Source organism: Arvicanthis niloticus, chromosome 17, assembly GCF_011762505.2.
Source record: "Arvicanthis niloticus isolate mArvNil1 chromosome 17, mArvNil1.pat.X, whole genome shotgun sequence".
NCBI lineage: Eukaryota > Metazoa > Chordata > Mammalia > Rodentia > Muridae > Arvicanthis > Arvicanthis niloticus.
Genome location: NC_047674.1, coordinates 12,717,467 through 12,733,421, shown reverse-complemented (window position 1 = coordinate 12,733,421; position 15,955 = coordinate 12,717,467). Strand labels below are relative to the sequence as shown.

The following is a 15,955-nucleotide window of genomic DNA, read 5'->3' as shown; positions in this document are numbered from 1 at the left end:
TCTCTCCAAATGCTGTGTCTTTCTTAGTCCCAGTTTTACACTCCCTTTCTGGTTGAATTGCAAGTTTTAAATCTCTCTGCTCTGCTGTTTGCTTCCAATACTCATAGTAAGCTTGGCTAGGGGTAGCCAACAATAACCACTCTACAGCCTGAGTGTGGAGTCCCTTAAAACGTCCTCCAGTAGACTCATTATTCTATCCCCTTTAAATTCAACATATCCTGAATTCACAGGACATGACATGATGGAGACGACTCTTTGTCAGACTGTAACACTCCTTCCTCTAGTCCAGTGTCCAGCAGAGGTCATGGTGCATCTGAGACCTCATGGAACAGGCCTTCACTGTCCATATTCCTGCCAGATATCTGGTCTTCTGCATCCTCACCATTATCATCCATGCCCACTTAAATCTTCTCAGAGAACTGTAGGTTTCTGCTAGCCAGCTCCTTGAAAAATTTTCAAATTCGTCTCTCAATTCACACCTTCTGGCCCATGGCACAAGCATACTGTTTCTTAAGAGAAACAAGAAATGTTTGTCAGGATGAAGGTTGGTATTATAAAACCTAGGATGCTACCTATAGGACATAAATGTTAGAAGTGTTAGCAGTGGCTCTGTTATGTCCTCATGTGCTCTTTCCATGATGAGAAAGAACATAGTGATTGACTCAGAATTCAGATGGAGACTTCATGACCTTATCATTCCACTAATAGAAACGAGGTTGTTTCCTCAATCCCAGGAACAATCTTAAGATCTAGCAAAACTAAAGAATGTTGAGATTCGGGACATGAGAATATATGGAACCCCAAGATGTGTGTGGGAACACAGCTAACTGCCGAGGAGAGAAGGGGTTACTCCAGCCTTTCTCTTTCTGCCTCTTCTATTGGATCACTACTTACTGGATTGTACTTCTTCAGACAGAAACAATCAGAAAAAGAACAAAGGGGGGGGGGACAGAGCTCATTTACCGAGGTTTCTGATGACACTGGGGGACTTGGGTTTTGCAGAGTTAGTTACTTGAGCAAAGCCAGTGCTCATTTAGGGAAATTGAACTGACCGGCTTCCATGCAGAAGGAGGACCTTTACAGTGTAGTTTTCATATCAACATGGAAAGTTGAAGGGAACAACAATGTTGGCCATTGGGTGACTGCTCTAGTGAGTTACACTGAACACAGGTGCTCCTGGGTTGTCTCTGTTGTAATCCTGATGGTCCCTGCAAATGGAGGCTTCCTGCCAACCCATAGGGCTTGGATGGTGATGAGGCAGAGATTGGCTACAGCCAGTCTTCCAGCTCTGGAGCCCAGGGAGTTAGATTCCCAGCTGTCAGTAGGGCAGCACCTTCCTAATTGGCCATTGGAGGCCAAGAGCCCCAGCATGGCACAGCATCTTCTCCAGCACAGTGACCTCTTCACATAGGTTCCTACTTTCAGTGATAGGAAGACAGGCAAGGTAAGGAACCAGGCTTTATTCTTTATAAAGTTCAGAATCTGTCACAGACAGAACCTGCATATCCTGGATCCTCATGGGGACCCAGGTGACCACCTCTGCTCACAGTCATCTCAATCCACTTCCCAGGAACCTGAAAATGATCTGATTAAGGGACAGGATCAACTGATGCCCATCTCAACATCACAGACCAAGCTCAGCAGCACAGGCACTGGGTACTTGGATGTTGGCTGTGTGACCTTGGGGTAGACCTGACTCACTTATGAAAGGTAAGTTCATGTATCACTTGTGAGGAGCAGGAAACTATGTAGGCAGAGATCAGAAGGATAAACAGTGTTCAATTGGAGCTTGCCTCAGTAAGCTGGCATGTCCTATCCTGGTCATCTTTGGCCTCGGCACAATTCAAGGTGTGCACTTTTGAGGGGACCCTACACTGGCTCGACCTTGTTGAACACTAGCTCCAATCCTGCAGGCAGGTGGACTGAAGCTCTACATCCAGGCAGATCACGGGAGGCAGTTGGTGCTGCTGTTTCATCAGAAGTAGGGTGGAGGTGAGCAATGGCTGTCCATTACCATCATGATCACCCAGCTCTCTCACAGCAGAGAAATGTCCTCAACCTATGCTATCCCGCATCCCAGAAATGGCAATAGATAAGCAAACTGGGGAGATCAAGCTTGTTTGGGGGTTTACAAGAAGTAACAGACCAGCCTTCCTTTCCGTATCATAATTATTACCATGGAAATCTACTGTGACCCATGGTGATTGTGTCAAGAGTGTGAGCACAAAGCCATTCCATGCACATCTTATAGCTCTAAGTGGGAAAGTTAGCTTTGCAGTGCATGGTAGGCTCAGATGGGACTCCCAATCACCAACTCATGCCCATGTGCAAACTGTGGAGAACTGTAGAGGTGAGTGGAGGGCACAGAAAACAAGCTCACCCAGACCGAGAACTTTCCCAACCCCTGGAATGATAGAGGGCAGACATCGCACAGATCTACCCATGTGCCTCAGTGCAGCAACTTCCCAGTTTAGTCCTGTGTGTACCAACATGGTAGTGACCACAGTGAGCCCCACTTAGGACACTCCACGATTTTCAGTGCTGTGAGCACTGTAAGAGTAAGTGAGAGGAATGGTCTGAGAGCATTGGGCAGAACCAACTCTATTTGGTTTTCAAACAGGAAAGAGTAAGATCTTTTAATTCCTCCAAACTTGAGTTGAAGTACAGAGCACAGTTGGCAGTGAGATCGGTTTTGAGTGCACAAGGATGCCCCTGATATATCCAGGATCTGTTTCTGCTGCTTTTGTGTGTATCTAACAACAAGACATTGACAGAACCCCCCTGGCCTCTTGAATACACTGATGGCTACTCAATTCTATGCTGAGAATGAGAAAACATGGTCCTACATGGGACAGACAATGGCTCAGTCTCAGCCTGGGAAGGGCTGCTCCCTGCTCTCTTTTCAGCCTGGAGAGGGAAGGATCACACAGCTCAACTTCTGGAAGGGTGGGAGGTCCTTGTATCTTGAATCGGAGTTTATGATGAGGCCTGGGAGGTATGGGGTGGAACTCAGAGGATTTTTGTACAGATGACACAGGAAGCCTTTGGAGGGGGTAGGACAGAATCCTTTAAATCCCCAAAACTGAAGTGGATAAAGAGAGAGCTGGCAGTGAGATCCGGTCCCATGTCGTGAGCACGTCCTAAACATGCTTGGACCCCCCAGTTTTGGTGTTAGTCAGGGCATGGGCCTAGGCTACAATCTCTAACATCTTGTAACTAGCAGGAACTCCACATACCCTCTATGAAACAGAGTCTGCACAGACCGTAGCTGTCCACCAGTCTTGGCGTCAGACCTGCCCAGATGAGCTCAAGAGTCCAGCAGGGACACAGATACAGCCCAAGTCTGGGAAGAGCTGTTTTCCTACACTGAGTCCAGCCTGGAGATGACAAGATCACCTACCCCAGTTTCTGGGAGGTCAGCAGGTTCTCTTATCCATTCTAAGATCAGTGGGTGAGACAGATGGGCAGGGTGGGGCTTGAGAGTGTCTTTTAAAATGGCATCACCCAGGATGTTCCTGGAGGTGGAGAACAAGCAACTCAGAGGAAAGTGTGGGGACTGAAAGGCTGTCTGTACCTGAGAGTCACTCAACTCAGAAACCCTCTTTGTATCCTCAGAGCTCAGATCAGGCTTCTGCACAGATGGGGCTCAGCACATCCTCAGGAACTAAGTAACTCAGAGGAAATGCCATCTTTCAGGCTACACTGGTCCATCTGAAAGCCAATCCAGGCCTCTGGGCTTGCGGACTACTGTCACGGACGTCTCAGCACTCCATGGGACATGTGCCTTTAGAGTTGAGGACTGTTTCCCTTCTGCCTCCACCTTCCTCTCTTCAGCAGACCCCACTCATGGCCACCGCTGTCTACAGAAATGGAAGCTTTACTCCAGTGTCCTTGCAGGGGTTCATGCTGGTGGGATTTGGGGGAGGTGCAGAGATCCAGGCCCTGCTCTTTGCTGTCTTCCTCGTCCTGTATGTGGTGACCGTCCTGGGCAACCTCACCATGATCGTGGTCATCACCCTGGATGCCCGCCTGCACTCCCCCATGTACTTCTTTCTCAAGAACCTGTCCTTTGTCGATCTCTGTTACTCCTCTGCCATTGCCCCCAGAGCCATGACCAACTTCTATTCTTCCAAAGCCATTGGAGTTGCTGGTTGTGCTGCACAGCTGTTTTTCTTCTCCTTTCTGGGAACAAGTGAGGCTTTACTTCTTGCTGTGATGGCCTATGACCGCTTCATGGCTATCTGCAGTCCTCTGCACTACCCGGTGACCATGTCCCCCACAGTCTGTGCTTGCCTTGTGCTGGCTGCCTACTGTGGAGGTTGCCTCAACTCCATTGTGGAGACCAGTCTCACTTTTCAACTTCCCTTCTGTGGCTCCAGTCACATTGACCATTTCTTTTGTGATGTGCCCCCGCTGCTCCAGCTGGCCTGTGCCAACACCTCTGTCAACGAGCTGGTAATGTTTGCCATCTGTGGTTTTATTCTAATGGGGGCAACATTAGTCATCCTGATTTCCTATGGCTACATCACCGTGACCATCCTCAGCATGCAGGCAGGATCCAGGAGGCACAAGGTCTTCTCTACCTGCGGCTCCCACTTGACAGCTGTGTCCTTGTTTTACGGAACTGGGATTGCTATATATGGCCAGCCAGGAGGTGTGGCATCTAAAGAGCAAGGCAAGGTGGTCTCCATCTTCTACACCCTGGTCATCCCCATGCTCAACCCCCTTATCTACAGTCTGCGGAACAAGGATGTGAAGGACGCCCTGTGGAGGCTGAAACAGAGACAGAGCCATGCAGCCATGTAAAGAAAGGTATCCTGGGGATGGAAGGAAGGGTTGTGTGGAAGGCAGTCTCATCACTAGGACAGTTTATGCGTGTTTTGAATTTTGTTTTCTTGCTTGCTTCTGGGTAGCTTCCTACATACTTTCCTCCTTCTGCCATTTGTGTGTTCCTTCTTCAGTCCCCTTGTATTCCAGGAGCAACAAGGTCTCTCAGGGTAGACGCCACTGTATTAGGACAATTATCTACAAGGATGAGGCTGCTCCTTGGAGGCTGAAATAATCACCTCCTGAGAACCAGTGTTTCCTCAAACAGCAAGAGGTTTCTTGGGCTGTTCTCTAGAACTATGGCGGAGACCCCCTGTGATGAGCATGACCAACCACACCACACCACTTGTCCTCTGTCCCAATCTCTGTCCCATTTCAACTTAAAACTCTCATCATTACCCAACTAATGGACTCAGGTCACTCACTGGACCTTGCTATTTACTCCAAACAATGTATTGTTACATACATTGTTCACTATGTATGTAACTCATACAGAACACTATGTTACACTAATTAAACTTCCTCTCTTTGACTCTATAAGTGGAATATATGGATAGGTGACTAATCCTAGCCTATTGAGAGCCTGAGCTTGGACCTGGGGCTTCTCTACTTATCTGTTTTATTATTAGCTGGAAAATGTATGCTAATTATATGTGAACTCTCATTTTATGTATCAATTTGAATTAAATCTTTTGGGGGAAGACTTTATCATGTGAACACCCAGCTAACACATATCCACAGAGAGCATCTAGGAACATATGCATTTATGGCAACCTTTGAGTTGGAATCCTGGTCACAATAGTAATGTAGCAAAGCAGACTTACCAATATTTGAAAGAACATTGAACCTAGGCTTTCGACAGAACAGAATGCATTGGGATCTCATATTCATTTGGTTCAGTTCATTCTTAAACCTTTGCTGTTGCTATTGTACAACCAAAGTAAACATCTATGAGGTTAGATTTTAAACTGTTGTCTTTGGCATTTGTTTAGTCCCAAGCCAGACTGAAACTAATTCTTGCATTTCTGTGCTTTACTAGGATGATCTTGAGATGGCAATATTGAGTAACTGATTTTCTTAGAATAAACAGAAGAAAGAGGAAGAAAAAAGTCTGATGGGGAAAACAAGGCTCTGTATTAGTATCACATGTATATGCATACAACAAGAATAGCAATCAGTGACAATAGTTAAACTAAATGGCATTTAAGGATCACTTGAAATTCTCTCCCTGTTCATCTTAACCCTGACACCAACAGGTAAAGAGTCCCAGTACTGAGAAAAGGAGGCTTCAGACTCCACCATTGGGCTCAGACTCCCCTGTCTGTACAGTACCTAGCACCAAGGGGTAAAAAGTCTCAGTGGACTCTCCCCTATACTTGCACAGTTCTCCCTGACTCCCTTGTTGACAGATAAGCCTCCCCTTGACCACAGCTTCAGGCCCACAGTTCCACTCAACCAGCCAGTTCCAGATGTTCAACTTCAGTATAAAACCAGAAACAACCCAAAAACCTAAGACAGCATGTGTCCTCCAAAAATTACTAATCCTATAGTAATGGATCCCAATGAGAATGGTCTCAAAGATCTTCCTGAGAGAATCCAAAAGAACATGGGTAAGTACATTCAAACAACTCGAGATATGGCCACACTCCAAGGACACAAAACCAAAGGGGATGGAGAAAAGGGAGCCAATGAAGATATGAAAACCAGAACTCAAGGAAGAGGTAAAACTACCGGAAAAAAACTCAACTGAAATGGCGGAGAAGTTGTTGCTGATGTTTGGTTGGGGTTTTTGTTTTATTTTGTTTTGTTTTGTTTCTAAGAGAGAGAAAAAACATGGTGTTGGATGGATACGAAGGAATGTGAGGATCTAGGAGTTGGGGGAGGAGAAATAATATAACCAAAATATATTGCATGAAATTCTCAATAAAATATAAAAATAGCTTTTAAGAAACAATTTAAAAATAAAAATGTAATCAGATAAATACTTCAAAAGCTAGATGGCTGAAATGGGCAATACATGGAAGCAACTCATCCATCCTCCCATGAGTCTTTGGGCACCACCCTGGATCATCCATCCTCCCATGAGCCTTTGGGCACCACCCTGGAACAAGATATATTGTTTTATCCAAAGAGGGGGACATGATCAGGAGGGCAAAACTGAGGCAAGTGATGGCTGTAACCCTAGGCTGTTCCTCAAGAAGCCCCGGGGAAACTATAAAATATGGGGAACTGTAGGGAGCAAGTAGGGGTTTCCTGCATGTTGGGTTTAGATAGCTCCATTCCATCATAGGAGTCATAGCAGAGCCCAGTTAACCCAGGAACTAGGTATAGTTTCATTAGGAAAACAGTTTTCAGAAACAAAACTGCAAACATCTGAGACACAGGAACACAGGTGCACAGGTGCACCATTGAGTGGTATAGACATGCTCACTAAGATGTGCTCTTGTCTACCAGAGGTGTTTGAATGAAGACGGTGGAGAACAGCTTTTTTTAGTGATGAGAAATCTAAGTCTCCATGTGCCATGCAGAGACAGACTCCATGTTTCTGAAGGGAAACAGTGAATCTGTTGCTAGCCATTATATAACATAGGATGTTACTCATAGGACCCAAATGGCAGAAACACGGCAGAAGCACATATGACCCATTCCTGATGCATTCCAGGCCAGGATTGAAAGGATAACACTGGACTGGCTGTCACTAGAAGAACAAGCAGATAGTATCCTTGTCAGCTATAAAGAGAAGCTTGACAGAAGCATCAAAACCAGGCACTGACCAAACAGTGATTTGTGAAGAATACTCTAAGACAAGGACATTAGCAAGGATGTTCTCGGAAAGATTCCAGCTTTCAGAAGATAAGGCCAACAGTTAACACACACGACCTCATGAAATTTAAACAAGCAAACAAAACAGAAAAACTTCTGTACACCAAAGGACATAGTTGGTTAAATGAATAGACAGGCATAGAATTGGAGAAAATATTCTTGTTATAAATATGACAGAGGATTTATCTAGAATATAACAAAACCCAAAACAAAACAAAACATAAAACCTAAGCAATCCTTCAAGTAGATGGTTGAAGTGGAAACTTGTGGTTTGTTTGGAAGTCAGTTATGTCAAATGATGGTTTTCTGGGTCACACGGGTGACAGAATGTCTTGCTAAAGCAGATACATGAATGAATGTTTTCCTGAAGCAGGCACAGGTGAAAGGGTGTTTTGATATAGCAAACACGTGAAAGGACCCAGGATGAAGGAGTGTAAATATGACCCCACAGACGGTGGGCGGCAAGCACTGAGCATTGGTTTGGTTTGTTCCACTTCACTATTCTGCGCTAACAACACACATATATTGGTTCACCTTACATAGCGTTGTTGAGCACAAGTTGAGGTAATACCACCATTAAGAGAAACTCACCCAAGAACTTCTTGTGAGCTTCTTGCAGCAGCTTGTCACTTCTGCAGGCAGAGGTGGCCTCACCTCTGGCCTGTTGTCAAGCCTTGTGGTTTCTTCAGGGTTGAACTACAGCTGCTGGTTCATGTGGTGTCTGCCTGCTGAGAGGAGTGGACTGTAGCTGCCAATTCCTGTGTGTTCTCTGCCTGCCTAGAGGACTGGTCTGCAGCTGCTGAGTTGTATTTGGTGTTTGTTACAGGACTGAACTGCTAACAAAAAAGATCAAGCTCACCCCCCCAAAGAATTATTGCTAAACAAGTCCACTTCCCCCATCTCCTAATAATAACTTTTCTCTTCCACTAACTCTGCTGGTTGGTGGGTATGAGGAGATCTTGAAGCAGGTTGCAAAAACTTTATGCCTACAGATGGTTCCACATCCATGTACATACAGGTAGCACCAATTGGACTCAGTGAAATAAAGATAGATAGATAGATAGATAGATAGATAGATAGATAGATAGATAGATAGACAGACAGATAGACAACAGATGATATTAGGAAGTGAAAGTGATAGTCAGGATAGAGGAGCAGTTGAAGTATAGATTTGATCAAAACACATTATATTCATGCACGAAATTCCCAAAATAAAAAAGAAGAAAATATTTTTCAACAAAATCAAATAACCCATTTAATAAATGAAAGAAACAGACATTTCTCAAAATGTGAAACACAAATGGCCAATAAACATAGGAAATGTTCAACTTCACCAGCTATCAGAGAGATGCAAATTAGGACAACAGGGAAGCGGGTAGAGATGGTTCAGAAGTTAAAAGCACTTGGCACTCCTGCAGAGGAGCAGCACCTACAGGCGTCTCACAGTTATCTGTAACGCCAATTCCAGGAGGGTTAACACCCTCTTCCAGATGCCACGGGCACTGCACACATGTGGTGCCCATATGTACATGCAGGCAAATGCACATAAAATGAAAAATAAATCTTAAAATGGGAGGTGGTGGCACATGCCCTTAATCCCATCATTTGGGAGGCAGAGGCTGACAGATCTCTGAGTTCGAGGCCAGCCTGGTCTAGAGAGAGAGCTCCAGGACAGCCGGGGCTTCAAAGAGAACCCTTATCTAGAAAAAAACAAACAAATAATTTTTTTAAAAAAACACTGAAATTTAATCTTACCTCAGATCATGACAATTTCGTTAATGAAATGAAATTGACTTAATGGGAGTAAAACAGTAAATGTTGGTGAGGATGTGGATATGAGAAAACCACAATACCCTGCTGGGGATGGAAACTAATTGATTCAGTATGGAAGTCAGTCCATACGGTCCAGATGAAGTTCTTCTGATTACTCCAAATTAGCACATCACAGAGACACTTGCCCATCACCCTTTATGGTAGCACCATTTATAATAGCTAAGTCATACAACCAGCCTAGGTGTCCAGCAACAGGGGAGCGGATGAGAAAGACGTGGTATGCACACACAATGGGATTTCGCTAACTGTAAGAGGAATCAAGATATTTCAATCTACCAGAAACCTAAGACAAGTGCTGTGTTTTCTCTTACTTGTGGATCCCAGATTTTACATAGATATATAAAACCATACATGTACTTATTCCTATTTCATGTACCTATACATGAGAGTAGAAGTAAAACTAGGGGGACAGGAAGCAACACCAAGGGAGTGAACTAAGTAAGGGGTGGATACAGGGGAGTGAGCAAGAAGCTGTTCAACATATATATGTAGCTTGAAAATTAATTATTTAAAAAATAGATGTGAGTACTGACTGATAGGTTATCAGGGAAGGTGTCAAATCCAAGACTGGTGAGTACTCTGACACCAACCAAAGCCACAGGCATGCAGCCACCCAAGGGACACATGGTCAACCACTGGGGGAAGCAAAGGCTCTCTACAGTCCAGGAGAAGCACTTTCCCTTAGTTTAAATAGCTGCTATCACTACTGGCTTGGGTTTTGAATTCCTTTAAGCAGGAATTATATTGTTTAAAGAAATTAAATTCTTTAGGCAGGTGAGAACACAGGGGAAGGGCTGTGGGCTGGGGTGGGGATGGGGTGAGAACTACACCACCTGTGAGACTGTTCTAATGAGGGGCATTGGTCTTTCTGAGATGACTCTGACATACTCCCAATGGTCCTTCCCCAAGTCTCTGAGGGCCAAAGCTTCCTGCCAATAGACCAAGAGAGAACGCCATGAGAAAGAGTTTGGATGGGGCCAATGAAGCACCTCAGAAGCTCAGAGGTGGGGGTGAAGTTCCAGCCACCACAGAGAATGGTGTCCTTCTAATTGGACACTGGAGGCCAAGAGTCCCAGCCCTGCCATGTGGAGAGAATCCTCCCAAGCAAGGCGTACCCAACACACACTGCCTGTCTGAGAGGGAACAGAGAGGAACCAAGGCAAGTGAAGCAGGAGCCTTCCCTCTTCACATTGCCCAGAGACTGAGACAGCACAAACATTCATAGCAGATGCTCAGACACCCCAGTGCCCACCTCTGGCCACACTCACCACATTCCTCTGCCAAGAAAGCTGCAAATCACCTTATGAATAGGAACCACGGTTGCCCATCTTCATAAAAGACCAGGCATGCCAGCCTGAGGATGCTGGGAGATAGGTGTTGGCTGTGTGACTTTGTTGCAGACCAGACTATCACCTAGATATGGTAAGTGTAAGTCCTGTCAGGACTGAAAATGTAGGAGAGTTGGTAGCTAGAGGGTAGCGGGATCAACATTCAGCAGGAAGAGATAGTTTGTCTTAGCGGTAGGAATGTTCCTGTCCTGAATAGCCCTGGTCTTCGCCCTGTTCAGAGCCAGTAGTACTGGAGCCTTCATCCTAGGCTCAGTTTGCTAAACAAAAGCTCTGATTCTGCAGGTATGTGGAATGAAGCTCTGTGTTCAACCAGCTCACAAACGGCAGTGATGGTACAAACTCAGGAGGGGCAGGGCTGAGGTGAGCACAGGCTATCCCTTTACTGTCACCAGTTGCTCTTTCAACTGAGTCTGTGTGGCATCCTGTATCCCTAGAAAACGGGAGAGATCAGGTTGGTCCTTGCTCCAGCAGGAAGCAAAAATCTAGACATGGCATGCATATTCTCATCAAGTTTACCACAATGGAAACCTGTGTGGTCGGTCCTGAGACACACACCCCCTTGGGTGTGTCAAGAGTGAGCACAAAGCCCCAATGTACCTAAGATGAAGAGAAAATGACAATTTGTGCTTGCACTGGGAAACTGGTGGACTCCAACAGGATCCTCCAGAATCCATGTCCCCACTGTACATGGTATATGGAGGATGGCAGTGGTGAGTTTTGCAACAACCAAACCACCTCATTCATACCTTCTTTGAGCCCCAAGGGTGAGGTAGAGTAGACTCCTGCCCCTATCTAGCCAGGCTCCCAATGCCAGAAGCCTCCTGCATCCATCTCAGGGACTACAGAATGGTGACCCGTGGTTAGTCCCAAAAGGGTGCTCCTCTCCCACTGCTCTGGTCCCTAGGAAGAAGACAAAGTGACTGGGAATAAGGAATAGGCATTAGGCAGAGGCTAGCTTGTCTGCTTTTCCTTTTGGAAAGGTAAACCCCCAAAGCTGAAGTGAAGTAGGTAGCAGAGATGTCAGAGAGAAGCATGGGTACCAGTCTCACTGTTTCTGAGAACATGGTCTTAGACCACCCATACGTCACAAACAGATGTTGACTGGCAGGAGCCCCTAACATGTTCAAGCAAGCAGAGGCTCTGCAGGTTGATTACATCTGTGGAACAAGGCTAAGGACCAGGAGTAAGAGCTGCCTAGGGGACAAAGGCACTGCCTCAGGGTGGTGAGAGCCTTGCAGGAGACAAAGGCACTGCCTCAGGGTGGTGAGAGCCCTGCAGGGGACAAAGGCACTGCCTCAGGGTGGTGAGAGCCCTGCAGGGGACAAAGGCACTGCCTCAGGGTGGTGACAGCCCTGCAGGAGACAAAGGCACTGCCTCAGGGTGGTGAGAGCCCTGCAGGGGACAAAGGCACTGCCTCAGGGTAGTGAGAGCCCTGCAGGAGACCAAAGGCACTGTCTCAGGGTGGTTAGAGCCATTTTCTAACCTTGATTTCCAGCCTGGAAATGATAAGATCATTGCTGGGAGGTCCGAAGGTCCTCATGCCCACTTTTATGGACAGTGAGTAAGATAGAAGGGTAGGGTGGGGTTCAAGAGTGGTTCTAAAATAGTGTCACTTGGGAATGGACTTGGAGGATGGAAAGCAAGCAACCCAGAGGCAGCTGCAGAGATGCTGGAGGCTGTACCTAAGACTCACTTGGCTCGGGAAGCCTCTTAGATCCTCATAGATAGATCCTCAGTCCAGTTTCCTACACAGACAGGGCTCAGCACATCCTCGTGAGCCAAAGGTCAGAGGAAATGTCCACTTTCAGGTCATACCAGTACAGCAGAGCACCTGGTGAACTTTTGCACAGTGGACAACATGACACCAACAGGCTCCTGCAGGCTGTGGAACATCTGACAACACCAATGAGATCTGCTCCCGCTCTCTGCCTCCACCTTCCTCTCCTTAGCAGACCCCACTCATGGCCACATTAGACCACAAAAATGGAAGCCTCTCCTCAGTGTCCTTGCACGGGTTCCTGCTGGTGGGATTTGGGGGAAGTGCAGAGATCCAGGCCCTGCTCTTTGCTGTCTTCCTCGTCCTGTATGGGGTCACCATCCTGGGCAACCTCACCATGATCATGGTCATCACCCTGGATGCCCGCCTGCACTCCCCCATGTACTTCTTCCTCAAGAACCTGTCCTTTGTTGATCTCTGTTACTCCTCTGCCATTGCCCCTAATGCCCTGGCCAACTTCCTCTCCACCTCCAAAGCCATCAGCTTTGAGGCTTGTGCCACTCAGCTCTTCTTTTTCTCCTTGTTGGCTACCACTGAGGCTTTCCTCTTAGCTGTGATGGCCTATGACCGTTTCATGGCCATCTGCAGTCCCCTGAGGTACCCTGTGACCATGTGCCCTATGACCTGTGTCCGTCTGGTCCTGGGCACCTACTGTGGAGGCTGCCTGAACTCCATTGTGCAGACCAGCCTCACGTTCCAGCTGCCCTTCTGCAGCTCCAACCGCATTGACCACTTCTACTGTGATGTGCCCCCACTGCTCCAGCTGGCCTGTGCCAGCACCACTCTCAATGAGCTCTTTCTCTTCGGCCTCTGTGGGTTCATCATTGTGAGCACCACCTTAGCTGTCCTGGTTTCCTATGGCTACATCACTGTGACCATCCTCAGGATGCACTCGGGATCTGGGAGGCACAAGGTCTTCTCCACCTGTGGCTCTCATATGATGGCTGTGTCCTTGTTTTATGGAACTGTGTTTGTCATGTATGCACAACCTGGAGCAGTGGCATCCATGGCCCAGGGTAAGGTAATATCTGTCTTCTACACCCTGGTCATTCCCATGCTCAATCCCCTCATATATAGTCTGAGAAACAAGGAAGTGAAGGACGCCCTGCAGAGGCTGCGGCAGAGACACAGCCTTGTGAAGAAAGAAGGCAAGTAGGGATCAAGCCAGAATGATGGAAAGAAAATGCCCCTGGATGATAATAGGTGTCTTTAGTTTGATTTTTTCATTCTTATCCTATTTTCTTTCTTTCTTTCTTTCTTTCTTTCCTTCTTTCTTTCCTTCTTTCTTTCTTTCTTTCTTTCCTTCTTTTCTTTCTTTCTTTCTTTCTTTCTTTCTTTCTTTCTTTCTTTCTTTCTTTCTTCCTTTCTTCCTTTCTTCCTTCCTTTCTTTCTTCCTTCCTTCCTTTACTGAATTCTGGCTTTATTCCTTTCTTCAATCTTTTAATCCATTTACCCATCTACCACATCTTTCATAATTGAAAAACATTATTCAGGCACACTTACAAACTGTGACCAAAGCATTTTGCTTACCACAATAAAGCAAATGGTTCATAGTTGGAAATATCATGAGTCCCTTTCAATTTTGCTTTGACAGAAGGCCAGTATTAAGACAGAGTCCTTGAGGCAAGTGTGGAAGCCCCTGCCAACATCTCCCACTGAAGCTACATGACAGCAGAGTCCTTCCTGCCCCTCTCCCTTTCGTTCATCACTGAACCTAATGTCAGTAGGTAGGAACATGTCCCTGAGCATCTGAGGTTGTGGCCCTTAGTAGCTGTGTGCTGACCCATCTTTACATTGATCTAGTATAATGACTGGCTAAGAAGACTAGTTCTGCAGACTTCCTCCTGGGTTTACATATTGTTTCCTCCCCCTTTCCTCTGCTAATGAAGCTGCTTTCCTTGTGGGGCACCACATGTGGCAAGCATGGGGAGCCTATATTGCAACTGGCTCATCTATTCAACATCCAGCAAGATGAAGCCACAGTTAGACTCACGATCCACAGAACCTTTAGAACTTGGCTCGGCAGCTTATGACTACCAAGGAGTCCTTTATTACCAGAGATGTCTCCAAGAAAGGATGAAGTCTCAGTGGCTACAACAATGTGAGGAGTGGAGGAAGGACCACCAATTTTTTTGTCAATTCTGGGGGTTTGCTGAATTAAGGTTCTCTCTGGCACTGGCCAGGAGCCTGTGCCTGAGTCCTGAGTGTGCCTGCCTGTCTTGTTCCCCATCCTCATCCCCACTCTTCTTGGCTTCTTACTGTGTGGCTTCTGGGTCCCACATCCATCCAATACCAGCCAGCTGGCCTCTGTTCATGGGGCTTGTCTATGTGCCTGGCCTGTATGTGTCTGATTCAACCCTTCATTCCTCTGATATTCCTGCCCAGAAAACCTTAATGGACTGACCTCTAAGCAGGCTTCTTCCCATTCCCCCCACCCCCAAATCTTGCAGGTCTACTTCCTTAGCCATCTAATCTCAGCCTCCAGACCAAGGTATTATTCCCTGGCTTTATGTTCAGATGATATTAAAGTCTTCCTCTCTTTGAACAGTTCCAGAATATTCTGCTTGGTGAGTGGCACACATCTCATGTTTAACGACATTCTTGCCCTGTCTATCTTCTCTTTCTACATTTGCTTGTCCTTTCACCTGTACCACCCACCTCGATGGCCCAGTTGGTCTTAGCAGTAGGGAAAGAGTGACCTACATCCTCCAGTTTTCTGATCCTCTCCAGTCCTCACCTTTTCTGATGACCACCTGTTATTTCCAACACTGTTCAATATTCCGCTTCCCCCGCCCCCCCCCGTTCTCTTCTCCCTTCTCAGTTGCTATGCCACATGGTAGCATCTTCTAACCTCTCACATTTCCATGATGGAGATTTTTAGTTTCAGATGCTCATTGCTGCTCTTTAGAAATCTTTCCACCTGGAGAGCCTCTTCCTGCTCTTCCTGTAAGCTAGGTCAAGTATGAGAAACTCCCTCTTTTATGTCTAACGAGTACAAGCCAAGAAATCACTGATGATCTTGTGTCTGTTTCCTTGCATGCAATGTCTTTTTTTTTTTTGTCAGTTTCTGCCTTAACAAATTCCACTTTTATATTTTAATTTTGATAATTAAGTATGTTAACCAACTTGCAAAGAATCCTGATATGGACATGGTAAGTGTTGGCCCCTGGAAAATCTTTATAGCTTCTTGAATTGGGGTGTCATTTTCTGCTCCTCATAAGAAGCTTTGGGTCAATATTTCTTGAAATAACCTTTTCTTCACTTTCTCTTTCTGGTCTCCTTCCATGACATCCATACTGGGTATATCTGCTCACCTGCTGGTTAGCATATACTCTCTATACTCTTC

At 46.2% G+C, this 15,955-nt stretch overlaps 2 protein-coding genes across 7 annotated transcripts; both read left to right on the top strand.

The window, feature by feature from the left end:
- Positions 1–1,325: 1,325 nt before the first annotated feature.
- On the top strand, positions 1,326–5,795 carry LOC117722619 (olfactory receptor 9S13-like). 5 transcript variants are annotated; one of them, XM_076914747.1, is made up of 4 exons: positions 1,326–1,444; positions 1,571–1,710; positions 3,224–3,415; positions 3,616–5,795. In XM_076914747.1, the coding sequence occupies exon 4, from the start codon at positions 3,772–3,774 to the stop codon at positions 4,804–4,806; it is 1,035 nt and encodes a 344-aa protein (XP_076770862.1). In that variant the 5' UTR covers positions 1,326–1,444; positions 1,571–1,710; positions 3,224–3,415; positions 3,616–3,771; the 3' UTR covers positions 4,807–5,795. The 5 variants fall into 5 exon arrangements, with proteins under 5 accessions (XP_076770862.1, XP_076770863.1, XP_076770860.1 ...); XM_076914748.1 differs by lacking the exon at positions 1,326–1,444 and having other exon boundaries at positions 1,452–1,710; positions 3,251–3,415; XM_076914745.1 differs by lacking the exon at positions 1,326–1,444 and having other exon boundaries at positions 1,452–1,710.
- Positions 5,796–10,463: 4,668 nt separating this feature from the next.
- Positions 10,464–13,894, top strand: LOC117722566 (olfactory receptor 9S13-like). Of its 2 annotated transcripts, XM_076914744.1 has the most exons (3): positions 10,464–10,905; positions 11,115–11,192; positions 12,641–13,894. In XM_076914744.1, exon 3 carries the CDS (start codon positions 12,794–12,796, stop codon positions 13,763–13,765), a length of 972 nt encoding a protein of 323 aa, XP_076770859.1. In that variant the 5' UTR covers positions 10,464–10,905; positions 11,115–11,192; positions 12,641–12,793; the 3' UTR covers positions 13,766–13,894. The 2 variants fall into 2 exon arrangements, with proteins under 2 accessions (XP_076770859.1, XP_034377683.1); XM_034521792.2 differs by lacking the exon at positions 11,115–11,192.
- Positions 13,895–15,955: the final 2,061 nt, after the last annotated feature.